The sequence below is a fragment of the Glycine soja genome, chromosome 17, assembly GCF_004193775.1.
Source record: "Glycine soja cultivar W05 chromosome 17, ASM419377v2, whole genome shotgun sequence".
NCBI classification, from domain to species: Eukaryota; Viridiplantae; Streptophyta; class Magnoliopsida; order Fabales; family Fabaceae; genus Glycine; species Glycine soja.
Window position 1 is genome coordinate 1,512,495 of NC_041018.1, and position 19,269 is coordinate 1,531,763.

General features: G+C 34.8%; 3 protein-coding genes across 7 annotated transcripts; all 3 read left to right on the plus strand.

The window, feature by feature from the left end:
- Positions 1-184: 184 nt before the first annotated feature.
- LOC114393981 (putative E3 ubiquitin-protein ligase RF298) lies at positions 185-5,096 on the plus strand. Of its 2 annotated transcripts, none has more exons than XM_028355513.1 (3): positions 185-388; positions 990-3,102; positions 4,183-4,640. In XM_028355513.1, the coding sequence occupies exons 2-3, from the start codon at positions 1,003-1,005 to the stop codon at positions 4,255-4,257; spliced, it is 2,175 nt and encodes a 724-aa protein (XP_028211314.1). In that variant the 5' UTR covers positions 185-388; positions 990-1,002; the 3' UTR covers positions 4,258-4,640. The 2 variants fall into 2 exon arrangements, with proteins under 2 accessions (XP_028211314.1, XP_028211313.1); XM_028355512.1 differs by having other exon boundaries at positions 187-388; positions 4,197-5,096.
- Positions 5,097-7,536: 2,440 nt separating this feature from the next.
- Positions 7,537-15,453, plus strand: LOC114393782 (pyruvate, phosphate dikinase, chloroplastic-like). 3 transcript variants are annotated; one of them, XM_028355221.1, is made up of 20 exons: positions 7,537-7,658; positions 8,074-8,335; positions 9,354-9,410; positions 9,631-9,864; positions 10,287-10,424; positions 10,637-10,799; positions 10,946-11,181; positions 11,310-11,438; positions 11,541-11,720; positions 12,160-12,297; positions 12,532-12,696; positions 12,785-12,946; positions 13,035-13,124; positions 13,485-13,801; positions 13,909-14,038; positions 14,281-14,409; positions 14,552-14,689; positions 14,773-14,850; positions 14,957-15,048; positions 15,134-15,453. In XM_028355221.1, the coding sequence occupies exons 2-20, from the start codon at positions 8,102-8,104 to the stop codon at positions 15,174-15,176; spliced, it is 2,853 nt and encodes a 950-aa protein (XP_028211022.1). In that variant the 5' UTR covers positions 7,537-7,658; positions 8,074-8,101; the 3' UTR covers positions 15,177-15,453. The 3 variants fall into 3 exon arrangements, with proteins under 3 accessions (XP_028211022.1, XP_028211024.1, XP_028211023.1); XM_028355223.1 differs by having other exon boundaries at positions 7,542-7,658; positions 8,084-8,335; XM_028355222.1 differs by lacking the exon at positions 7,537-7,658 and having other exon boundaries at positions 7,676-8,335.
- Positions 15,454-15,582: 129 nt separating this feature from the next.
- LOC114393783 (putative TrmH family tRNA/rRNA methyltransferase) lies at positions 15,583-18,891 on the plus strand. Of its 2 annotated transcripts, XR_003662598.1 has the most exons (4): positions 15,583-16,021; positions 16,106-16,232; positions 16,895-17,505; positions 18,811-18,891. XR_003662598.1 is itself a non-coding variant. In XM_028355224.1 (3 exons), the coding sequence occupies exons 1-3, from the start codon at positions 15,713-15,715 to the stop codon at positions 17,113-17,115; spliced, it is 657 nt and encodes a 218-aa protein (XP_028211025.1). In that variant the 5' UTR covers positions 15,583-15,712; the 3' UTR covers positions 17,116-17,525. The 2 variants fall into 2 exon arrangements, 1 of the variants encoding a protein (XP_028211025.1); XM_028355224.1 differs by lacking the exon at positions 18,811-18,891 and having other exon boundaries at positions 16,895-17,525.
- The last annotated feature ends 378 nt before the right edge of the window (positions 18,892-19,269 follow it).

Below are 19,269 nucleotides of genomic sequence, written 5' to 3' on the forward strand. Positions count from 1 at the left end.
TCTTACTAATAATATTTATTGGTGTATTATTTACTTTTGAATCTCATAACAATTTATACAACATTTTTTTTAACGATACTAGTAAATTAGGAGTGCATAAAGGTAAGATAGGCATCTGGCTGATGGGTACATGAGATTGAGAATTAGAAATACGTTCAGCCCAAAATTACCATTTATTATTATTATTATTATTATTATTCGGGAGGAAGAGAGACGTTCAATGCTTAAAGCCTCCAAGCTCCCAAGCCTCAGCATCTGCAGAAAGATAAACAAACAAATAAATAAAGGAGAAAAAAACGACGACAAAAAAAGTGTGAATTTTCTTTCTGATTCTCCAATTTTCTACGTCGATCGTATCTTTGGTTATTGGAAAAATTGCTCCAATCGGGTACGTATCGATCATCTAATACTGATTACAAGTCTTGTATCTGGGATCTTCTGCGTATCAGTTGCTCCGTTTGCTATTATAATATTTGAAACGTTTTGTTTTCATTACTTTTGTGATCCGTGGATGTGTTTTGAGTATTGATATGTATTGCGATTCATTTGGGTGCTTTCAATTTCCTATTTTTTCAACCGGGTATGCTCCTTTCGCTGAGATTACTGCATATATGTTTTCGGGTAGTTGATTAATTTATTCATTGCTTTTCCTCCTTTATCTGGACCATTCAGGACGTTTAATATTGCTTGTGGCAATACTGAAATTCATAGGTGATTAAATGCATGCCAATCTGCAATGCCACATAATACAGTTTATTGCAAATTTCATTCATTTAGGAGAACAATATTTGCACTCTTTTCTGAATTTTCCTCATCAATGTTATTCACATATACATATTTTTGTTTTCAAATTCATGGAATTTGATTCTGGAATAAGTAAATAATGGATGTTTGTGAATAGATGCAAGATAAAACTTAACAAGTGTGTTCATCCTCTATTTTTCTTCTTATTTTTGGATTGCAGCTAAAATAATTTCTTTGCTTGCCAGTTGTAGCAGTCAAATGTCTCCTTCAGTTTCTTCTCAAGAAAAAGGAAGTAGGAATAAGCGAAAATTCAGAGCTGATCCACCTCTAGGGGAGCCAAATAAGTTTATTCCTGCACCTCAACTCGAGTGCCTCAGTTATGAATTCTCTGCTGAGAAGTTTGAAATAACCCCAGGTCACAGGCAAGTCGCTGCTTGTGACCTGTGTGGTCTTAGCCAAGATCATTCTGATGGACTGAAACTTGGCCTTGGATTGTATAGTCCTGGAACATCTGAGGTCGGGCCTAGTCAATCTAAGGACAAACCTGAGACAGATGAAATTAACGATGCAGATTGGAGCGATCTCACAGAAGCCCAGCTGGAAGAACTTGTCCTGACTAACTTGGACATCATTCTCAAGAGTGCAATTAAAAAAATTGTAGCATGTGGCTACACTGAAGAAGTTGCCACTAAGGCCATTTTAAGACCTGGCATCTGTTATGGATGTAAAGATACTTTGTCTAATATTGTTGATAATACTTTAGCATTTCTTAGAAATGCCCAAGAGATTGATACATTACGAGAGCACTATTTTGAAGATCTAGTGCAGCTTGAGAAGTATGTCTTGGCTGAATTAGTTTGTGTTCTTCAGGAGGTTAGGCCATTCTTCAGTGTTGGGGATGCAATGTGGTGTTTGTTAATTTGTGACATGAATGTGTCACATGCTTGTGCAATGGACTGTAACCCATTAAGTAGTTTAGGTAATGATAATACTACTAGTGCTGGTTCTTCTAGCCAAGCAGAACCACAATCAAAAGCAGAAACCAAATGTCCTGAACTGAGTCTTCTAAGTCCCAGTAAATCAATTCCTGCAGGTTCTCATTATTCTCAATCAAAGAAACCCTTTGTGACTGGAATTCCTGTTGTGAACAACTTGAATTCTCAAATTATTGGTGGAACCTCAGAGAAGGAGGGCGCCAGTTGTGGATCTGAGTGCATTAATAAAGCATTCAGTGCTGCAGGAACATCTCAATCTGGCCTGATGGAAGAAAAGCGTGGAACAGTTAGAAAGGTTCATTCTGGTAGCACCATGAGAGACTACGTTCTTCGACACAAGTCATTTCACGTAGAAAAAAAATTTCGTACTTATGAATTAAAAGGATCTTCAAGAGGAGGAAAGGTTAATGGCCTGAGTGGTTTAGTCTTGGATAAAAAACTTAAATCTGTGTCAGAATCTTCTACCATAAACTTAAAGAGTGCATCCTTACAGATAAGTAAGGCAATGGGCATTGATACTACTCAAGACAATATTAATGTTAACTTCTCCAGTAATGCTGGGACTTCTACCTCCACTGCATTTAGCCCGGTGGATTCTTCTAATGCTGTTTGTAGATCAACCAATACTTCATTTGCAATAAATGCAGCACATACTATACCTTTATTCAGTTGTCCAGCTTCATTATCAGCTACCAATACAGATCTTTCTCTCTCATTGTCTTCAAAAATCAAGCCTTCTACGGAATCTGTCTGCAGTAATAATGAAGCACCTAATAGTAGTTATATGGGAATACCGTATAATAATATTAAGTCCCCAAGGCAGTGGATACCACAGGATGGAAAGGATGAGATGCTTTTAAAACTGTTTCCAAGGGTTCAGGAGCTGCAAAATCAGCTTCAAGAATGGACAGAGTGGGCCAATCAGAAGGTTATGCAAGCTGCTTGTCGTCTGAGTAAGGAAAAGGCTGAGCTTCAGACACTAAGGCAAGAGAAAGAGGAAGTTGAACGTCTAAAAAAAGAGAAGCAATCTCTAGAGGAAAATACCTTGAAGAAGCTTTCTGAGATGGAAAATGCCCTGTGTAAAGTTAGTGGGCAGGTAGAGCGAGCTAATGCCGCTGTCCGGAAGCTCGAAGTGGAGAAGGCTGCATTGAGGAAAGAGATGGAGGCTGCTAAGATACATGCCACAGAAACCGCTGCAAGCTGTCAAGAGGTCTCAAGGAGGGAAAAGAAGGCACAAATAAAGTTTCAGTCATGGGAAAAGCAGAAATCCTTCTTTAAGGAAGAGCTAACGATTGAAAAACAAAAATTGGCTCAGCTGCTGCATGAATTAGAACAAGCTAGAGTGCAACAGGAGCAAGTTGAGGTATGCTATTTTAAGTTTATTCCAACTTCTTTCTCATGTTTCTTTATATCTTGTAAGCACCCACTTGATATCTATACCAATGTAATATGGCTCAGGTTAGTTTGGTCTCATGGTATTTGTTTTTTTTAAAGGCATTTGGTCTCATGGTGTATTCTTATGATCTTATCAAATCGGAAGTTATGACGAGTGAGTAGTTCGTTATGTAAAGTTTCTTAGCTCTTCCACTCTCATTTTATTGCTACAATTACAACTACAAATAAAACCTGTTTTCACTAGATGGGTCAGTTACATGGATCAATGTCATTGTTTTTGTGTCAAAACTCAGTTCTTTAGAGAGACTGCTTAGGTTTAAATTCCTTTTAATGATTTCACCTTGAGAGTTTTTCTGGGCTAAACTGTCTGATCAACTCTCTTGACTGGGGCATTTATTGGTATTCAGTCTTCACTCCCATTTTATTCTCGGAATAAAATAAATGGATTGGTATGCTCTTGACACTAGTACTTGTTGTCCATTTCTATGCATCACTTGACTATGAATCTATGATATGATCAATTGATTCTAACGTAGAACAAATGGACCGTGCCTGTATGTTAAATGATATGGGTCTCAAACCAATTTCCTCCTTGCCAAGAGTGTTAGCTAATACCCATGACCATGGTAATAATAATATTAGCTTATCACCTTTTTAAAAGTCATGAACTAACCCCCAAGGCATTAATGTTCATTTGATGATCTATTTTATAAACAGTTGCTCAGACTCTATGATGACTCAAACTTTGCTTTGTTCCCCTACACTTTTATTATTTTGTTTTTCTTTGAAGCTTCTATCCGTCTTGTAGTTGCAACTCTCCTTAAACCTTTGACATCATCAGAACTAACATGAATATAGTTGTACTGAACAGAAACATGATAAAACAGTTATGGTACTTGGTAATCTTGTATCCACCAACAAGAAACTTAATAAACTTTTAATCCATGATACACGTGCTCCACTTGTGAGATTCCACAAATGCAACCATTCTTGTATCTAACATAGGTGCTAAATGAGATATGTTACTGGGTCTGTTCTCATTGTTAAGGGAAAATATCACAGGGTAGATGGCAGCAGGAAGCAAAGGCAAAGGAAGAACTTATCCTGCAGGCCAGTTCTATAAGAAAGGAAAGAGAACAAATTGAGGAATCAGGAAAGTCCAAGGAGGATGCGATCAAATTAAAAGCAGAGAGGAATCTGCAAAGTTACAGAGACGACATCCAAAAACTTGAAAAGGAAATTTCCCAACTAAGACTGAAGACTGACTCTTCAAAAATTGCTACACTGAGGATGGGCATTGATGGATGCTATGCCAGAAAATTCTTGGACATAAAAAATGGCACTGCTCAGAAGGAACCCTGGGCTTCTTTCATCTCAGAACTAGTCATTGACCACTCAGCAACTGGCAGTGTAAAACGGGAACGAGAATGTGTGATGTGTCTTTCAGAGGAGATGTCTGTTGTATTCCTCCCATGTGCTCATCAGGTTGTTTGCACACCATGTAATGAGCTCCATGAGAAGCAGGGTATGCAAGATTGTCCTTCTTGCAGGAGCCCTATCCAACAGCGTATTGCTGTGCGCTTTCCACGCTATTGATTTATTTATTTGCTTGAGTGAGTTAGGCATTTTTTAATAATAATAATAATAATGTCTATGGGATTCATGCTATGAATAATGCATTCATGTCATGCTTCTTGAGCTGAGACGCATTACTTTACTTCAATGGCAAGGTTGGTGCTGCCATTTTCTTCTGCTGTTTTGATGTTTTTCAGAATTTGTTTTGTTGAAGTTGCATTTGTCTTCTTTGCTTGTTTGATAGTATGTAATGGTCAGCTTCCCATGATGACCCTCTTAGTATTTTTTTTCTTCTTCTCGTAAGAGGGTCAAAACTGCTCAGCTCCATTACGAACAGTTGAAGTATGTGAATAGAATGAAGATATCTAAGTATCTTCCTTTGTCAATGATCGAAAACGTGTGGAACCTGAATAGAATGCGCAACTTGTTATCATCAACATCAATCCTTGTGAACACGATACACATCCACGCGACGACGAACATAAGTAACCAATCACATGTGCCATGTAATATTTTATTGAAGCAACAAAATCATGGGAAAAATGTAATGATCACTCTAAAGTTAAGAATCATGTTTGACTTAATCTCTAAACGTTAAAGAAAAAATCCTGTATTTTGATTCTTCAGATTTCTTACATGAGCAAATTTTCCTCCCGTTAAAATCAGTCTGTGAGAAACTTGATCACATGACTAGCAAGTGACTTTTTCTTTTCTTTTCAAAATTATAAAGATAAATGCTAATCAGTGTACAGTTAAAAAAGTAAAAGTATTTTAGTGGAATGTACAAAAATGTACTCTTCTATTATTTTTAAATGCTTTTCTATATGATTTTTAATAAAAAAAATTCTCTTTTAAGTCCTTAACCTTAGGAAACTAATTAGCAAAACTCAAATATAAATTAAAAATCTAAAGTACACATCAGTACTTAAAGTTTTAAAAATGTTTGTTTAATTTTTCTATTAAAATTTGACAAAATTTATTCGGTGATTGCTTTGGTAACGGTGCATTTTTTTATATCATGAACCAGCAAAAAAAATAATTGTGTACATTAAAATCACATTACAAATGAAATATTCTTTATTTTTTTTCTTTTTTAAAAAAGTGACATCTAACTCACTAATTTAGCAATTGAATTGAACAAAGTATATAAATTATTGTAAATCTTTTAATGTTTATCTTCAATTTTTAGGATGTAAAAAATACATAAGTAAATGGAAAGCAAATAAACACAATTATAATAAAAACACATAATTTTATAAGAATAAATAAAGAGTTTGATTTATATACATTTTTTTGTGTAAAACATTTTGTACGGATGGCTATTAAGAATTAATATCTGATCGTTTACTTCAATTAGAATGTGTGTAAATACTTTTTATACCATCATCTAATAGCATATATGGTAATGCTTAGAAATATCCAAGTATTTAAAAATATTTTAGCTTAATAATGTATATAAATTAAAATGATAAAACACTATAGAAGATAAGATTCCCAAAATAAAGGATGGTAATAGACTAGTAGTAGTTATGCTTTTCCATCTCCAAAAAAAGTCGTGTTTTTCTGTGTCTTCAGTCTTAGCCACGTGTCATCCTGTACTTGAATCCAAAGTATATTCCACTTGAGCTTCATGGGTCCCCATAACACTTTTCAGTCATCATCGTTGATATTATCGACCTAAAATTGATAGTGAAATCCCCACAATACTCATTATCATTATACTCTCTCAGTAGTATTTCTGTAAATTATACAATAGTTAAAGGCTAAAAAGTTTCATTAAATAGATGTTGTATTTCTGACTCTAATCTTTGGTATTTCTTATGCCAAGTTTTTTTCTGTGAAAAAATTTTCGTTTGGCCTTTAATAAAATTAGATAAATAGATGTGAATATTTTTTTTTTTGGGGGGGGGGGGGGGGGGGATTAAAGATAAGTTCGATAACTATCTAGAAGATTCCTCACTACGACATGTTACATGAGAATTCTTCAAGCCACATTTTATTCATTATTTTATATAAAATATCTTCAATACTTTTTTGATTTTGTATTTAATAAAGAAAAACTTCGGCATCTTGTATTTTCTCCTTTCTTTCTTTTTTATTTTTTTCTTCTTTGTAATTCTCCCGGCACGCACTTAAAACACACAACAAGAGTTTCATTTCATTACGGGCAAGGAACAGATGGGTACCTTTATCCTGTGCTTCGATTTGTGTGCCACGTACCCTTATCCTGCAGAAAGACAAAGGGCAAACTTGGCAATTCCGAAAAGAACAAAAGCTCCTCTCCTTTCTTCTTCTTCACATAATAACAAAGACAAACTGTTTTCATTGAACAAATTTTTATAATTTTTTTTCTTATAATCACCAGAAAGATCTAAAGGGAACACAAGTGTGTTTTGTGTTTCATATTAAATTTTATAGAGTTATATTAATTTTAGGTAAATTTTTATATATTTAATTTCATGTTAAAAAGTTCATTTTCATAAAATAAAATATATTAAGAAATTGAGTGCGAGTTAATTAAAACAACTTTAAGTTTTTTTTTTATAAAAAAATTCACAAATTCATTTATTTAAACAAAAATCATATAACTTCAAATTAATTTTAAGAAAAACCAATTATTAGAAAGAAGGCGAGTGATGTGATAAATAATAATAATAATAAATAAATAAAAGTTAAAAATTATTGTATGAATAACATAATCTAACAAATAAGCATTCGGAAGTCAAAAGTTAAGTTATGAAGACGACTTTGTTCCATAACCGTATTTTCGTCCACTCATTTCTCATCATACCCATTTCATATTTGCCTATTAAAACATTGAAATATAATAAAAATAAAACATAGAGAAAACAGGGAGGGAAAAGTACAACTACCATTTCCATTTTGAGAAGCTGCACTGTATATTAACTATTAACAAAGCTCTTCTTTCTCGTTATTTTCTATCTTCAGGTATTTGAATTTGATTGAATAATCACTATGCAGCTAAGTGACTTATTGACAATCTGTTACCCCTTCTTAGTTATTGGTAAATCTTTTTTATTTCGTCATTTGTTTTGATCGATCAAGAAGGAAAATATGGCTTGCTCAAAGTTACTAATATTTTTTTTCTCTCCCTTGTTTTTGATTATTTTTTCTTCTTTTATGGGTGGGGAGGCAGGGATTAAGTTAATTGAAAAACCGCGCATGTGTTCTGATGAAGTGAATATGAATATCTAATCTGATATGATGATTTTGCTTATATATGTGAATATGAATAATCACAACTAAACTTTGATGTTGTATGCATGAAACCAAAAATTGTTGAGTGAATAAAAAAAGAAGAAGAAGAAGAAGAAGAATGAATGTATTGGTGTGATTGTTTTAGTGTATAGCAGCAGGAAGACAGATAAGAGATGTCTTCCATAGTGAAAGGCATATTCATAAGGAGCACAGCGGATGTGTGCAAGAATAGCATGGTTTTGAAGAAGCAGAGCGAAATTGTAGGGAGGAGAAGCACAAGAGTGCAGTGGCAGTTGCATCTTAGATCAAAATCAAACACATGGAAGAGAGGTAGTAGGAGATCATATCAGCCTCCAATACGTGGCCAGGCCATCCTTACCCCAGCAACACCACCAACCACCAAAAAGGTATACCCATTCATTATTTACGCTAAACACCATGATTGTATTGCTTTTAATGGTCATGTAAACGAGTGTCCTCAGAGTTTGGAAGGATTCAAATCTAAGTAACCAAGATGTTTTCTTAAGGTATAAAACGAATAGTAATTGCTTATGTATTAACTACTATCACATACATATGATAATAATATGTCAAAATATGCTTACTTCGTTATAAAACTATGATTAAAAAAATGTCATTCAGTATTCACTGCTAAAAAAAGCTTAGGAGAACTATTTGTGCCAATTCGAAGCATGGGCGCATGGCTCAACTTGGGTCATCATTCATTAGATTTTTGTTTTGTTCAAAGTTGTTGACAAGACACCTCAATAAAAAAAAAAAACAAAAAAAACAAGCTTGTCTTTGGACCACGAAAAGTATCTCAGACCTCAAAATATATTGTGAGGCCCAAAGGTTGTTAATAAGGCCGAAGTCGGTTCGCATCACCAAGAAAATTTAAGTGGACCAAGAATTCAAAGGAGGTTTCTCAATTTAATATTTACATTTTTATTGAATATAAATTAAATAAAAATGGACCAAAAAATAGAAATAAAATAATAAAATCTTCAACAATTTAAACCTGATAAATTATTCATCAAATTTAGAATGACTCTGATAAATAATAAACTTTATAACCAAATTTATGAATAAACTGTCATAAAATAAGAGATTAATCAAGTTGTTTATTTAAATGCATGTAAAGAATTAAACAATGATATATATCATAATAAAAGAGAAATTGCCCCCTCCCCCTTCCTCACAAGTCACATCCTGTTAGGCGTTAGCTATGAATTAACACATCCAGTGAACATAGCTCTAAGTTGAAACTTTTTAATGAGGTTATATCACATTTTTAAAAGTCAACTTGCCACCATTGTTTTAAAATTTGCATATGTTACTGTAAGTATAAATAGTTATAAGAGTGATCTGGAACTATGATTTCCCAACAGCATTTGTACCGTAACTTCTCTGCTTTTGTTTAAACAGCGGGTATTCACTTTTGGCAAAGGTAGAAGTGAAGGAAACAAGGCCATGAAGTCCTTGGTAAGCATTCTTTGTCTTTTCACATTTTTAAAAAAGAACAACATGGAAACTCAAATTATTTTCTCTTTGTTATGTTCTTGTTCATTAGAATTTTATTATTCTTCTGACATGATAAAACATTTACACATGTTAAGCTAAATAAGGTTGTCTGCTTTTCATGTGAGTGTGGCCTACATTTTCCCTTTGAATTGATGAACAATTGCATGTGTGCTAAATACAGTTGGGAGGAAAGGGAGCCAACCTTGCAGAAATGGCAACCATTGGCTTATCTGTGCCTCCTGGACTCACTATATCAACAGAAGCATGCCAAGAGTATCAACAAAATGGAAAGAAGCTACCAGATGGCTTGTGGGAGGAGGTACTTGAAGGCTTGCAATTTGTAGAGAATGAAATGGGAGCCATTCTTGGGAATCCTTTAAAACCTCTTCTCCTCTCTGTGCGCTCTGGTGCTGCGGTAAGAGGATTTTATATTTGGTTTTGTTTTGTTCTGTGTTCTTGTTAATTGCCTCAAACTAGGATCACCTTTGGAATTTGGAGTCACGTTTAGTAAGGGCATACAGAAAAATGGTAATAACCATACTGCTTATTTTGACATTGCCATCAGTTTCCAATGATGGAAAAACCATGCAAGAAAATGAACTTCCATTGTTGCTAGCATTGATTCAGCTCAATTTAAGTACTTAGCAACCTTTTCTTTTGATCTTCGTTCATAGTAAGATAATTTGAGTTGTAGGTGAGGAAATTCACTTGTTATGGTTGTTGAAACATTCAATTCTATTTATAGGTGTACTTTGATTTGATTTACATTTGATTTCTTATGTGGTGTGTATAACATGTTTATAGTATAAACTTACTTGTTTCCCTTACATTTACAAGATTTCCATGCCTGGGATGATGGACACAGTTCTCAACTTAGGATTGAATGATGAAGTGGTTGCTGGGTTGGCAGCAAAAAGTGGAGAGCGGTTTGCTTATGATTCTTATAGACGTTTCTTAGACATGTTTGGAGATGTTGTAAGTGGTTCTTTTACACCCTATGCATTGCTTGTGTTTGCTTACTTTTGTAGGTTGTCAACATTTCTTTAGAAACAAACTATCCAAATTGAAAAACTAGAATCCCTCATTCAACGAAATATGTTAGTATCTATTTCTAGAAGTAGAAAACCAAACTAAAATAGTTGTCTTCCATTGCTTTTGTTCTAACTGTTCTTTTATGTTACATTGAGGTTATGGACATTCCACACTCGTTATTTGAGGAGAAGTTAGAAAAGCTAAAGCATACAAAAGGTGTTAAACTTGACACTGATCTAACAACTTATGATCTCAAAGATCTAGTTGAGCAGTACAAGAATGTCTACCTTGAAGCCAGAGGAGAAAAGTTTCCCTCAGGTGCTGAAAGCAATACACCAACTTCTTCACGTTTTGTTTACTTTCTAGTCGTCCTAGCCATTGATCCATGTTCACTCTCTTGACCAAATTGTTTATAAGAACAAATATATATCTTGTTGTCTTTCTTATTCTTTTACCAATTACAGATCCAAAGAAGCAGTTAGAACTGGCTGTTAAAGCTGTTTTTAATTCTTGGGATAGCCCAAGGGCTATTAAGTATCGGAGCATTAATCAAATAACTGGGCTAAAGGGAACTGCTGTAAACATTCAGTCCATGGTGTTTGGTAACATGGGGAACACTTCCGGAACTGGCGTCCTTTTCACTAGAAATCCAAGCACTGGTGAAAACAAACTTTATGGCGAATTTCTAATTAATGCTCAGGTTACATATGATTTACTAGTTATTTTTCTTCCTTGTCATTGTCATCTCTGTTAATCTATGCTATGAATGTTATCAATTACTTTTGATGTTGATGTTTCTACAAATAAATGCCGAATTGTTTTTGTTAGGGAGAGGATGTAGTTGCTGGAATCAGGACACCTGAAGATTTGGAGGTCATGAAATCTTGCATGCCAGATGCTTATAAGGAACTTGAGGGGAACTGTGAAATTCTAGAGAAACATTACAAGGATATGATGGTAAATTTCAATCATAGTATATATTTTTCTGCTTTTATAGTTTATACTATTTGTACAAATAGACCGATAGGCAAAGCTTCTGAAATTGCTATTATATTTTAGGATATCGAATTCACTGTCCAAGAAAATAGGTTGTGGATGTTGCAATGTCGAAGCGGAAAACGTACTGGTAAAGGTGCATTCAAAATAGCTGTAGATATGGTTAATGAGGGGCTTGTTGATATTCGTTCTGCAATCAAGATGGTAGAGCCACAGCATCTTGATCAACTTCTCCACCCACAGGTATATGACTTCCTTTTGTACAAAAGGAAATGTTGACATTGGTTCTAAGAGTTCATTTTAAGCATATAAATCAATAATTTTTTATTAGAAAAGAAAGTCTTCATTACAGTTTTGTATTGTAATGAATGCTTTCTTTTCCCATAAAAGCTTAATACTTCATGTGCTTAAAATCAGTTCTAAGGGTTGATGTTAACAAAACTGATATATATATATATATATATATATATAATGCATTAACGGAAACAATTTGAGAGCATTAACTAACTTGCACAATTGTATTTAGAAGGATAAACAAGACTAGAGAAAAAATATAAAATATTAGTGATCAGAACCACATACATTATGTGTTTAATCAATATGTAACTTTATTTTCCATTTATATTTCTCCACGAACTTATCAGATTCAAATGTCTTGACTGCTCTAAGTATATTTGGTTAGTTTGAGGATCCATCTACTTACAAGGATAAAGTGATCGCCGTTGGTTTGCCTGCATCCCCTGGAGCCGCAGTAGGGCAGGTTGTATTCACTGCTGATGATGCTGAAGAATGGCATGCACAAGGAAAGAGTGTCATCTTGGTAGTCCATTTTTCCCTTTATAATTAATTTTCTTATCTTTTTGTTCCCTTTCTTGATAATCTACCTGTCCTCTTTTAGCTGGGAAAATCCAGAGTTGACTTAGGTGAAAAGTTCTTTGCATAAGATAGGAGTTTTTATGGTTTGGAAGTAAATGCTGTCCATGATTTAGTATCATTCATGGTTGGGTTCGCATTAGCAATCATTAAATGCTAATGCACTCTTGAACTGCTGAAGGTGAGGAATGAGACTAGTCCAGAGGATGTTGGGGGTATGCATGCAGCTACTGGAATCTTGACAGCTAGAGGTGGTATGACATCTCATGCTGCTGTTGTAGCCCGTGGATGGGGAAAGTGTTGTGTGTCTGGTTGCTCTGACATCCTTGTAAATGATGCTGAGAAGGTAAACTTGGATTTTCCATTTATTTAGTATACATACTAATAAAAGATCTTCATGTTGTGATTATGTATATTCTTAATTGATAATGTAGGTGTTTGTAGTTGGGGATAAGGTGATAGGAGAAGGAGAATGGATCTCACTGAATGGATCTACAGGTGAGGTGATACTGGGAAAGCAGCCACTTTCTCCTCCGGCTCTAAGTGATGATTTGGAAATTTTCATGTCTTGGGCTGATGAAATAAGGCATCTGAAGGTGCTGCATGTTCTTTATCTGCTGCAGAAGTTGAGTTGAATAAAAGAAAACTTGTTTTCTATAAATTCTCTCTCATGTTGTCTGTCAGGTTATGGCGAATGCTGACACACCTGAAGATGCAGTAACAGCTAGACAAAATGGTGCCCAAGGAATTGGACTTTGCAGGACAGAACATATGGTACAAATAAACATTCAACTCCTTGTTATATCAATGAGAAATGTGGATAGTGAATACATTGTTCTTAAATTGTGATTTTGCTGTAATAACATAGTTCAGCGATGTTCTCCTTAAAAAAATATGTGGAGCACAAGATAAAATAAAAGATATCATCCTTATAAGCTAAATATTGAATTAATGAATTTCATTTAACCTTTCTCCAAGGAATCCAAAAGCAAGAACACACATTCACTGGAACACCTGTCTAGTCATATGCATGAGCATGACACTTAAATGAACTTTTTCATTCCTTTTTTTAATAATTAACACAGAGTAGTTGCAAATTATATGATTTTTTTTGCATGTTTTGGTGTGTTGTAGTTTTTTGCTTCAGACGAGAGGATAAAGGCTGTGAGAATGATGATAATGGCAGTTACACCGGAGCAGAGAAAAGCTGCACTGGACCTGTTGCTACCTTATCAAAGATCAGATTTTGAGGGGATCTTTCGTGCAATGGATGGTCTGCCAGTAACAATCCGATTGTTAGATCCTCCACTTCATGAATTTCTTCCAGAGGGTGACCTTGAACACATTGTCAGGGAACTAACTTCTGACACAGGAATGAAAGAAGAAGAAATCTTCTCAAGGATAGAAAAACTATCAGAAGTGAATCCCATGCTTGGTTTTCGTGGCTGCAGGTTTGACCCATCTCATGATGTTTGTGTTCTGACAGATAAATTATAAATTTATAATTAGTGTTTGGTTGCCATTTCCTCATGTTTGGCAATTGAAATTCTTTGAATAGGTTGGGAATATCATACCCAGAACTGACTGAGATGCAGGCCCGTGCAATCTTTCAGGCTGCTGTTTCAGTGAGTAACCATGGCATTACAGTTCATCCAGAGATAATGGTTCCACTTATCGGTACACCTCAGGTCTGGTCCTTTTTATTGCTTATTTCTTCTCTTGTTTTTTGTCCTTTAATTTGCTTCACATGTATCTGATCATTTATGCATATATAATTTATGAGGAAAATAATCATTGCCTTGTATCCCTTTTTCCTTAACTATATGTCTCTTGAATTACGATGTGAATCACTATTTTAGGTTTTGATCTTAATGAAGCCACTTTGATGTTAGGACTACATGATATAAGCCCCCGAATTTTTAATTGGCAGGAATTAAGGCATCAAGTGAATTTAATAAGGAATGTTGCTGATAAAGTGTTGTCTGAGATGGGTTCTTCTTTAAGCTATAAGGTTGGAACTATGATTGAAGTTCCAAGGGCTGCACTAGTTGCAGATGAGGTAACATTTGTATCCTAATGTCTTGAAGATTCACTCTTAAACTCTAACAAAATATTTAAGGATGTGACAAAGAAAAATAGTCTTCTTTTCCCATTTCGCTCTTGTTATTTATTCTTTTTAATTTTATATTCGGTTAATCTAGATTGCAAAGGAAGCAGAGTTCTTTTCGTTTGGAACCAATGACCTTACTCAAATGACGTTTGGATATAGTAGAGATGATGTTGGCAAATTTCTTCCTATATACCTATCTGGTGGGATTCTGCAGCATGATCCATTCGAGGTTAGTTGCATAATGTTTCTCTGATCATTTGGTCATTATATGAAGGACGCTTGCTGAATTTGAATTGTTGACAACAATTGCAGGTACTTGACCAAAAAGGTGTGGGTCAACTCATCAAGATATGCACAGAAAAGGGTCGTGCTGCTAGGCCAAACTTAAAGGTAAGTAGCAGTTACCAGTAGAAATTTAAATTAATTTTTTTTGTTACACATCAAAGTTATTCTTACAAAATCAAATATGGTGTTAAAACATTAAATTGATTATCAGGTTGGAATATGCGGAGAGCATGGCGGGGAGCCTTCTTCGGTTGCATTTTTTGCTGAAATTGGACTTGACTATGTTTCATGTTCTCCTTTTAGGTCAGATTTTCAGTTCAACGTCATCTGAAAATGAAAATATAGCAATTTCCATTGACAAACTGAAACTCCGAGGACTCTTTTGCAGGGTTCCAATAGCTAGGCTTGCAGCAGCTCAAGTTGCAGTTTAAGAGGCAGTTACCAATGAATGGCATGTGAGAGGATTATTGACTCTCGACAACCGTAAATAACTCTGGTTCATCATAAGCCCGTATACATCAGAAATGGAACTCATAACATATAATTGTAAAAGTGAAAGCAAAGGAAAATTAATTTGCAAATGTTTGTTAATAAAAAAGAGAAAACATGGTGTACATGCAAATGTTTCTCTTATACCGTGTCTCGTCATAAAATAAGACAGATTCTTGTACATGTTGTATTTTATCACAATAAAATCTTTAAAAGATAGAAGATTCTTGTACGAAGAAGAAGTTGAAATAGCTGCTTTAGCATATGCCGTTTAATTTAACACGTATGTATGTGCTTGAATGCGATTGAACGTAGAAAAGAATGAAACACGGGAATATTTCTGGACTGGGTTGGGTTGGGTACAATATAATTGGGCCTGAGGGGAGGCGGGGCAATTGGGCCCATCTAGTAATTTCAATTTAGTCTGTGCCGTTTCGAACCCTGGGCAACTACAGCGGCGTTTGAAACTGAGAAAATAATGGGGTGGGAGAGCTTCGTGGTGGTGCACAACATAGCAAAGAGGCACAACGTGGGAACACTTGCTCGCAGTGCCACCGCGTTCGGCGTATCAGAACTCATCCTCGTTGGTCGAAGAGATTTCAACTGTTTCGGGAGCCATGGGTCCTCCTCCCACCTCCGATTTCGACACTTCCACTCCCTCCAAGACGCTCGCAAATTCCTCAAAGACAAAGACTTTGATATTTGCGGCGTTGAGATCACAACCGATTCTCTCCCCGTAAATCAACACCCTTTTACTAAGAGCACTGCATTCCTACTCGGCAACGAGGTACGCCTCTTTCTCTTACTCTTTTGCTTCAATTTCTAATTCCACTCTTTACTCTTCTACTCTCACTTTTTAATTTCTCTGTAGGGCACTGGTCTTTCTCCTAAGGAAATTGAGATATGCGACTTTTTCGTCTATATCCCTCAATATGGCGGTGGCACTGCTTCCTTGAATGTTACTGTAGCTGCTTCCATTGTTCTCCATCATTTCGGAGGTTCCTTTTCCCCCTCATTAGTCTGTATTAAAATAAGGATTGGCTTATTTTATTTATTATTTGCCCTTCTTTGCTGCTTATGCCAACCCTATTTCCATTAGTAGGTTAAACTATTTATTTCATCCTTATATTTCTTTTCCCATTTTAAGTTTTAGTCTCTATATGAGAATCTGCAAGTTTATGCATGTCTAACTAAGTTCTGGTCCCCTTCGCTAATATGGGGAAAACTTTCCTGCAGTATAAAATGGCTACGAAAAATTTCTGGGTGATAAACCACTACAAAAAATTGTATAGAAACTAAATTTTACAATTTTCTTTATTGGGACTGAAATTTAAAATCAAGACAATTGTATTAGAGACCGGTTTAACTATTGTAATATACATCTTCTGATGACTCTCACAAAATGATTGCTTCAGTGGTACTTCCCGTGCCTATTTTTTTAGTTACCGTAAGCTTTTGGAAAATTATATTTCACCATCTTTATGGAAGGTTCATTCCAACTCTAAACATTTGCTTCTGACAAAGAAACACAGACAGCAAGGCAATTAAATCAACTAAAGTATCCGAAGTGCCTTTTGTTACACAATCTAACTGATTTTCGTTATGATATTTAGTTCTGCATAGTACTGTAGTTTCTAAATTCTTTTTTTATTTTTGCCAGTTTGGGCAGGTTTTACTGAGAGATCTCGTGATGGAAATAAATTTGTTGTGGCTGAGAGACCCGTAAAACAGGGTGGACGTAATTACTGCACTGAAACAGAGGATTCTATCATTGAAGAGCGGAAAGCTAGAAGAGAAAATGCTGCCAATGGTTTCTTTGATGAGACTGAGAGTGGCAATTCATCTTCAAACCTCCTTGATGCATTATTTGTTGATGGTTGATGGAAAATGTGTGATTACTTTACAGTAATGATTAATTGATCTTTGGGATCGTAGGTTGAGGGCTTAAATGCTTAAGTTGCAACAGAGGATAACGAATAACTTCTCTACTTATTGGGGATTGGAAGAAAACTGATTACTGATTATTACATGGGCTGGCTTTATATATGTATGTACCATTTGAAAAAGAGCTATTAGCCGGGGGAAGGTTGCTACTGAGATTAGGTGTTTATATTGTAACTTATCAGTGAGTTTGCTGCAATTGCCACCCGTGACAGGGCATGAAGTTGTTAAAGCCAATATTGTTCTTGTAACATCAACACGGTACTGCCATTTGCTTTACTGATGATGATTATCAAAGCAGCTTAAATGATAAATTTGTCCTCCTGCTAGGTATGGATATTTCAGTCTCTCACTTTCTCTACCTGTATTATTGACTTCTATAGTTTCTGTGAAAATTATTCACCATACTCAGTGATACCTTTTTATAATATATCTCAGGATTAATAAAAAAAAGTAATAATGAAAAAATAATGTATCTCAAGAATCAGTATTTCTGGCTTACTGTGATGGATAATTCTACTCACCTAAATTTTATACAACAAATTTTAGAATTTAGGAGAGAAAGAGAAAAGAGAGGAAGTATTGGATAATTAGAGTGATGCAATCAAGATACAGAGTAAAGTGAATTGAGAAAAACTTATTTCAAGTGTAAATATTATTTCATATATATAAGACTTCCTCAATGTCGACTCTAGAAGCTGGGTCTTATTAGAATCACTTGTGGTTGGTTAGCCAGCATGTTTTAAAGTACTACAGTTTACCTTTTCGTGGTAGCTAAATTATCAATTTGTATTTTTTGTACATTATTTAAATGAGGTTATTACTATCGTGGGATGATAATTAAGTTGGATTCAAATCCCTCATTATTCCTCAAAATATTGATTATTAAAAAAAGTTTCGATCAAATGATTTACATATTTATATAATATTAGTATACAAAAAGTTGGCTACACATAGGAGTGCTCATGGTTTGATTATTTAAATAATGAGATTATAAGTGGTTATAATGATTATAATTGTCTCCTCAATGAATGTGTTTGACATCAATCATAGAGGTTATCAACTTCCCCTATTATTCACCAAATAAGCAGGAAATATGGTAGTGGACTAGCTTCTTTAACTTTCATGAACAATACTGGATAGAGGACTATCCTCACCAGATTTCTTTGTTAGTGTAATATGATATAATTACCTTCAATGACACCCTTTCATCTTAATAAAATGTGCTATAATCCTAAGAAAATACTATAATAATAACTAGTTATAATATGGTATAACTAGTTATTATTTTTACAAATAAATCATATAATAAGTTATATCTAAAATAAGTTATATAACTGGTTATAGATAAATAAAAATAAATTATTTGAAATAACTATTTCTATAAAATTGGTTATGATTTTATGAGTACTTTTATATAACTAGTTATTAATTTGGTTATTTTTTTAAAAAAATGGTTTTTTGAGCAGCGCTACCCTAGCTACACAAAATGATTAACAAGACCGGCCCAGTTTTAATCGATAAACAGAGCTGTCTAAGTCCAAGTCCCACCGCAGAAAAGCAAAAGATCATTCTTGACTTTGCAGGCAATAGAAAAAGCCTAGTACTATAACATTTCATACCATGCTGATGCAGGTACATACATAGCAAGCAGTAGCAGCATGCGCCAATATTTTCGAAGGCGCAAGTTGCTATAAGCCAACAACATCATTACCAGAAAAAAAAAGTAATGCCAAACAGTGTCGTTCAGAATTTGTGGAGGTGCGGTATCATTGAGTTTTGGGGAGGTGGTGTTAGAATCAGAAGTTAAAGGGTATCGAATTCCATGACGATTAGTGGGGGAAATAACGAAGTGTCCAGCCGCTAATACCCCAATAACTGTGGGCAACACCTGAAGCAGAAGCCTCTGAGTGTTGGTATCCAATAGCCCTAATACCGCAAACACTAACAAGGATAAAACGGCATGCACGAAATCTCCAAACTTGAGTCTGTCAGTTGCAGATTTCCAGGTACACATGCACATACGCGTATTATTCGCTTGTGTACACAAATACGGAGTTGGTGTAACAAATAAAAAATAAAAGAAGAGATAGG

What these genes read in the sequence shown, in the direction of transcription:
- LOC114393783 (XM_028355224.1), top strand. Translation starts at nt 15,713, where the DNA reads ATGGGGTGGGAGAGCTTCGTGGTGGTGCACAACATAGCAAAGAGGCAC. An exon ending in CATTCCTACTCGGCAACGAG is followed by an intron (nt 16,022 to 16,105) that starts GTACGCCTCTTT and finishes ATTTCTCTGTAG; the next exon opens with GGCACTGGTCTTTCTCCTAA. An exon ending in TGTTCTCCATCATTTCGGAG is followed by an intron (nt 16,233 to 16,894) that starts GTTCCTTTTCCC and finishes TATTTTTGCCAG; the next exon opens with TTTGGGCAGGTTTTACTGAG.
- LOC114393782 (XM_028355221.1), top strand. Translation starts at nt 8,102, where the DNA reads ATGTCTTCCATAGTGAAAGGCATATTCATAAGGAGCACAGCGGATGTG. An exon ending in TTGTAAATGATGCTGAGAAG is followed by an intron (nt 12,697 to 12,784) that starts GTAAACTTGGAT and finishes TTGATAATGTAG; the next exon opens with GTGTTTGTAGTTGGGGATAA. An exon ending in CACTTATCGGTACACCTCAG is followed by an intron (nt 14,039 to 14,280) that starts GTCTGGTCCTTT and finishes TTTAATTGGCAG; the next exon opens with GAATTAAGGCATCAAGTGAA.
- LOC114393981 (XM_028355512.1), top strand. Translation starts at nt 1,003, where the DNA reads ATGTCTCCTTCAGTTTCTTCTCAAGAAAAAGGAAGTAGGAATAAGCGA. An exon ending in TGCAACAGGAGCAAGTTGAG is followed by an intron (nt 3,103 to 4,196) that starts GTATGCTATTTT and finishes AAAATATCACAG; the next exon opens with GGTAGATGGCAGCAGGAAGC.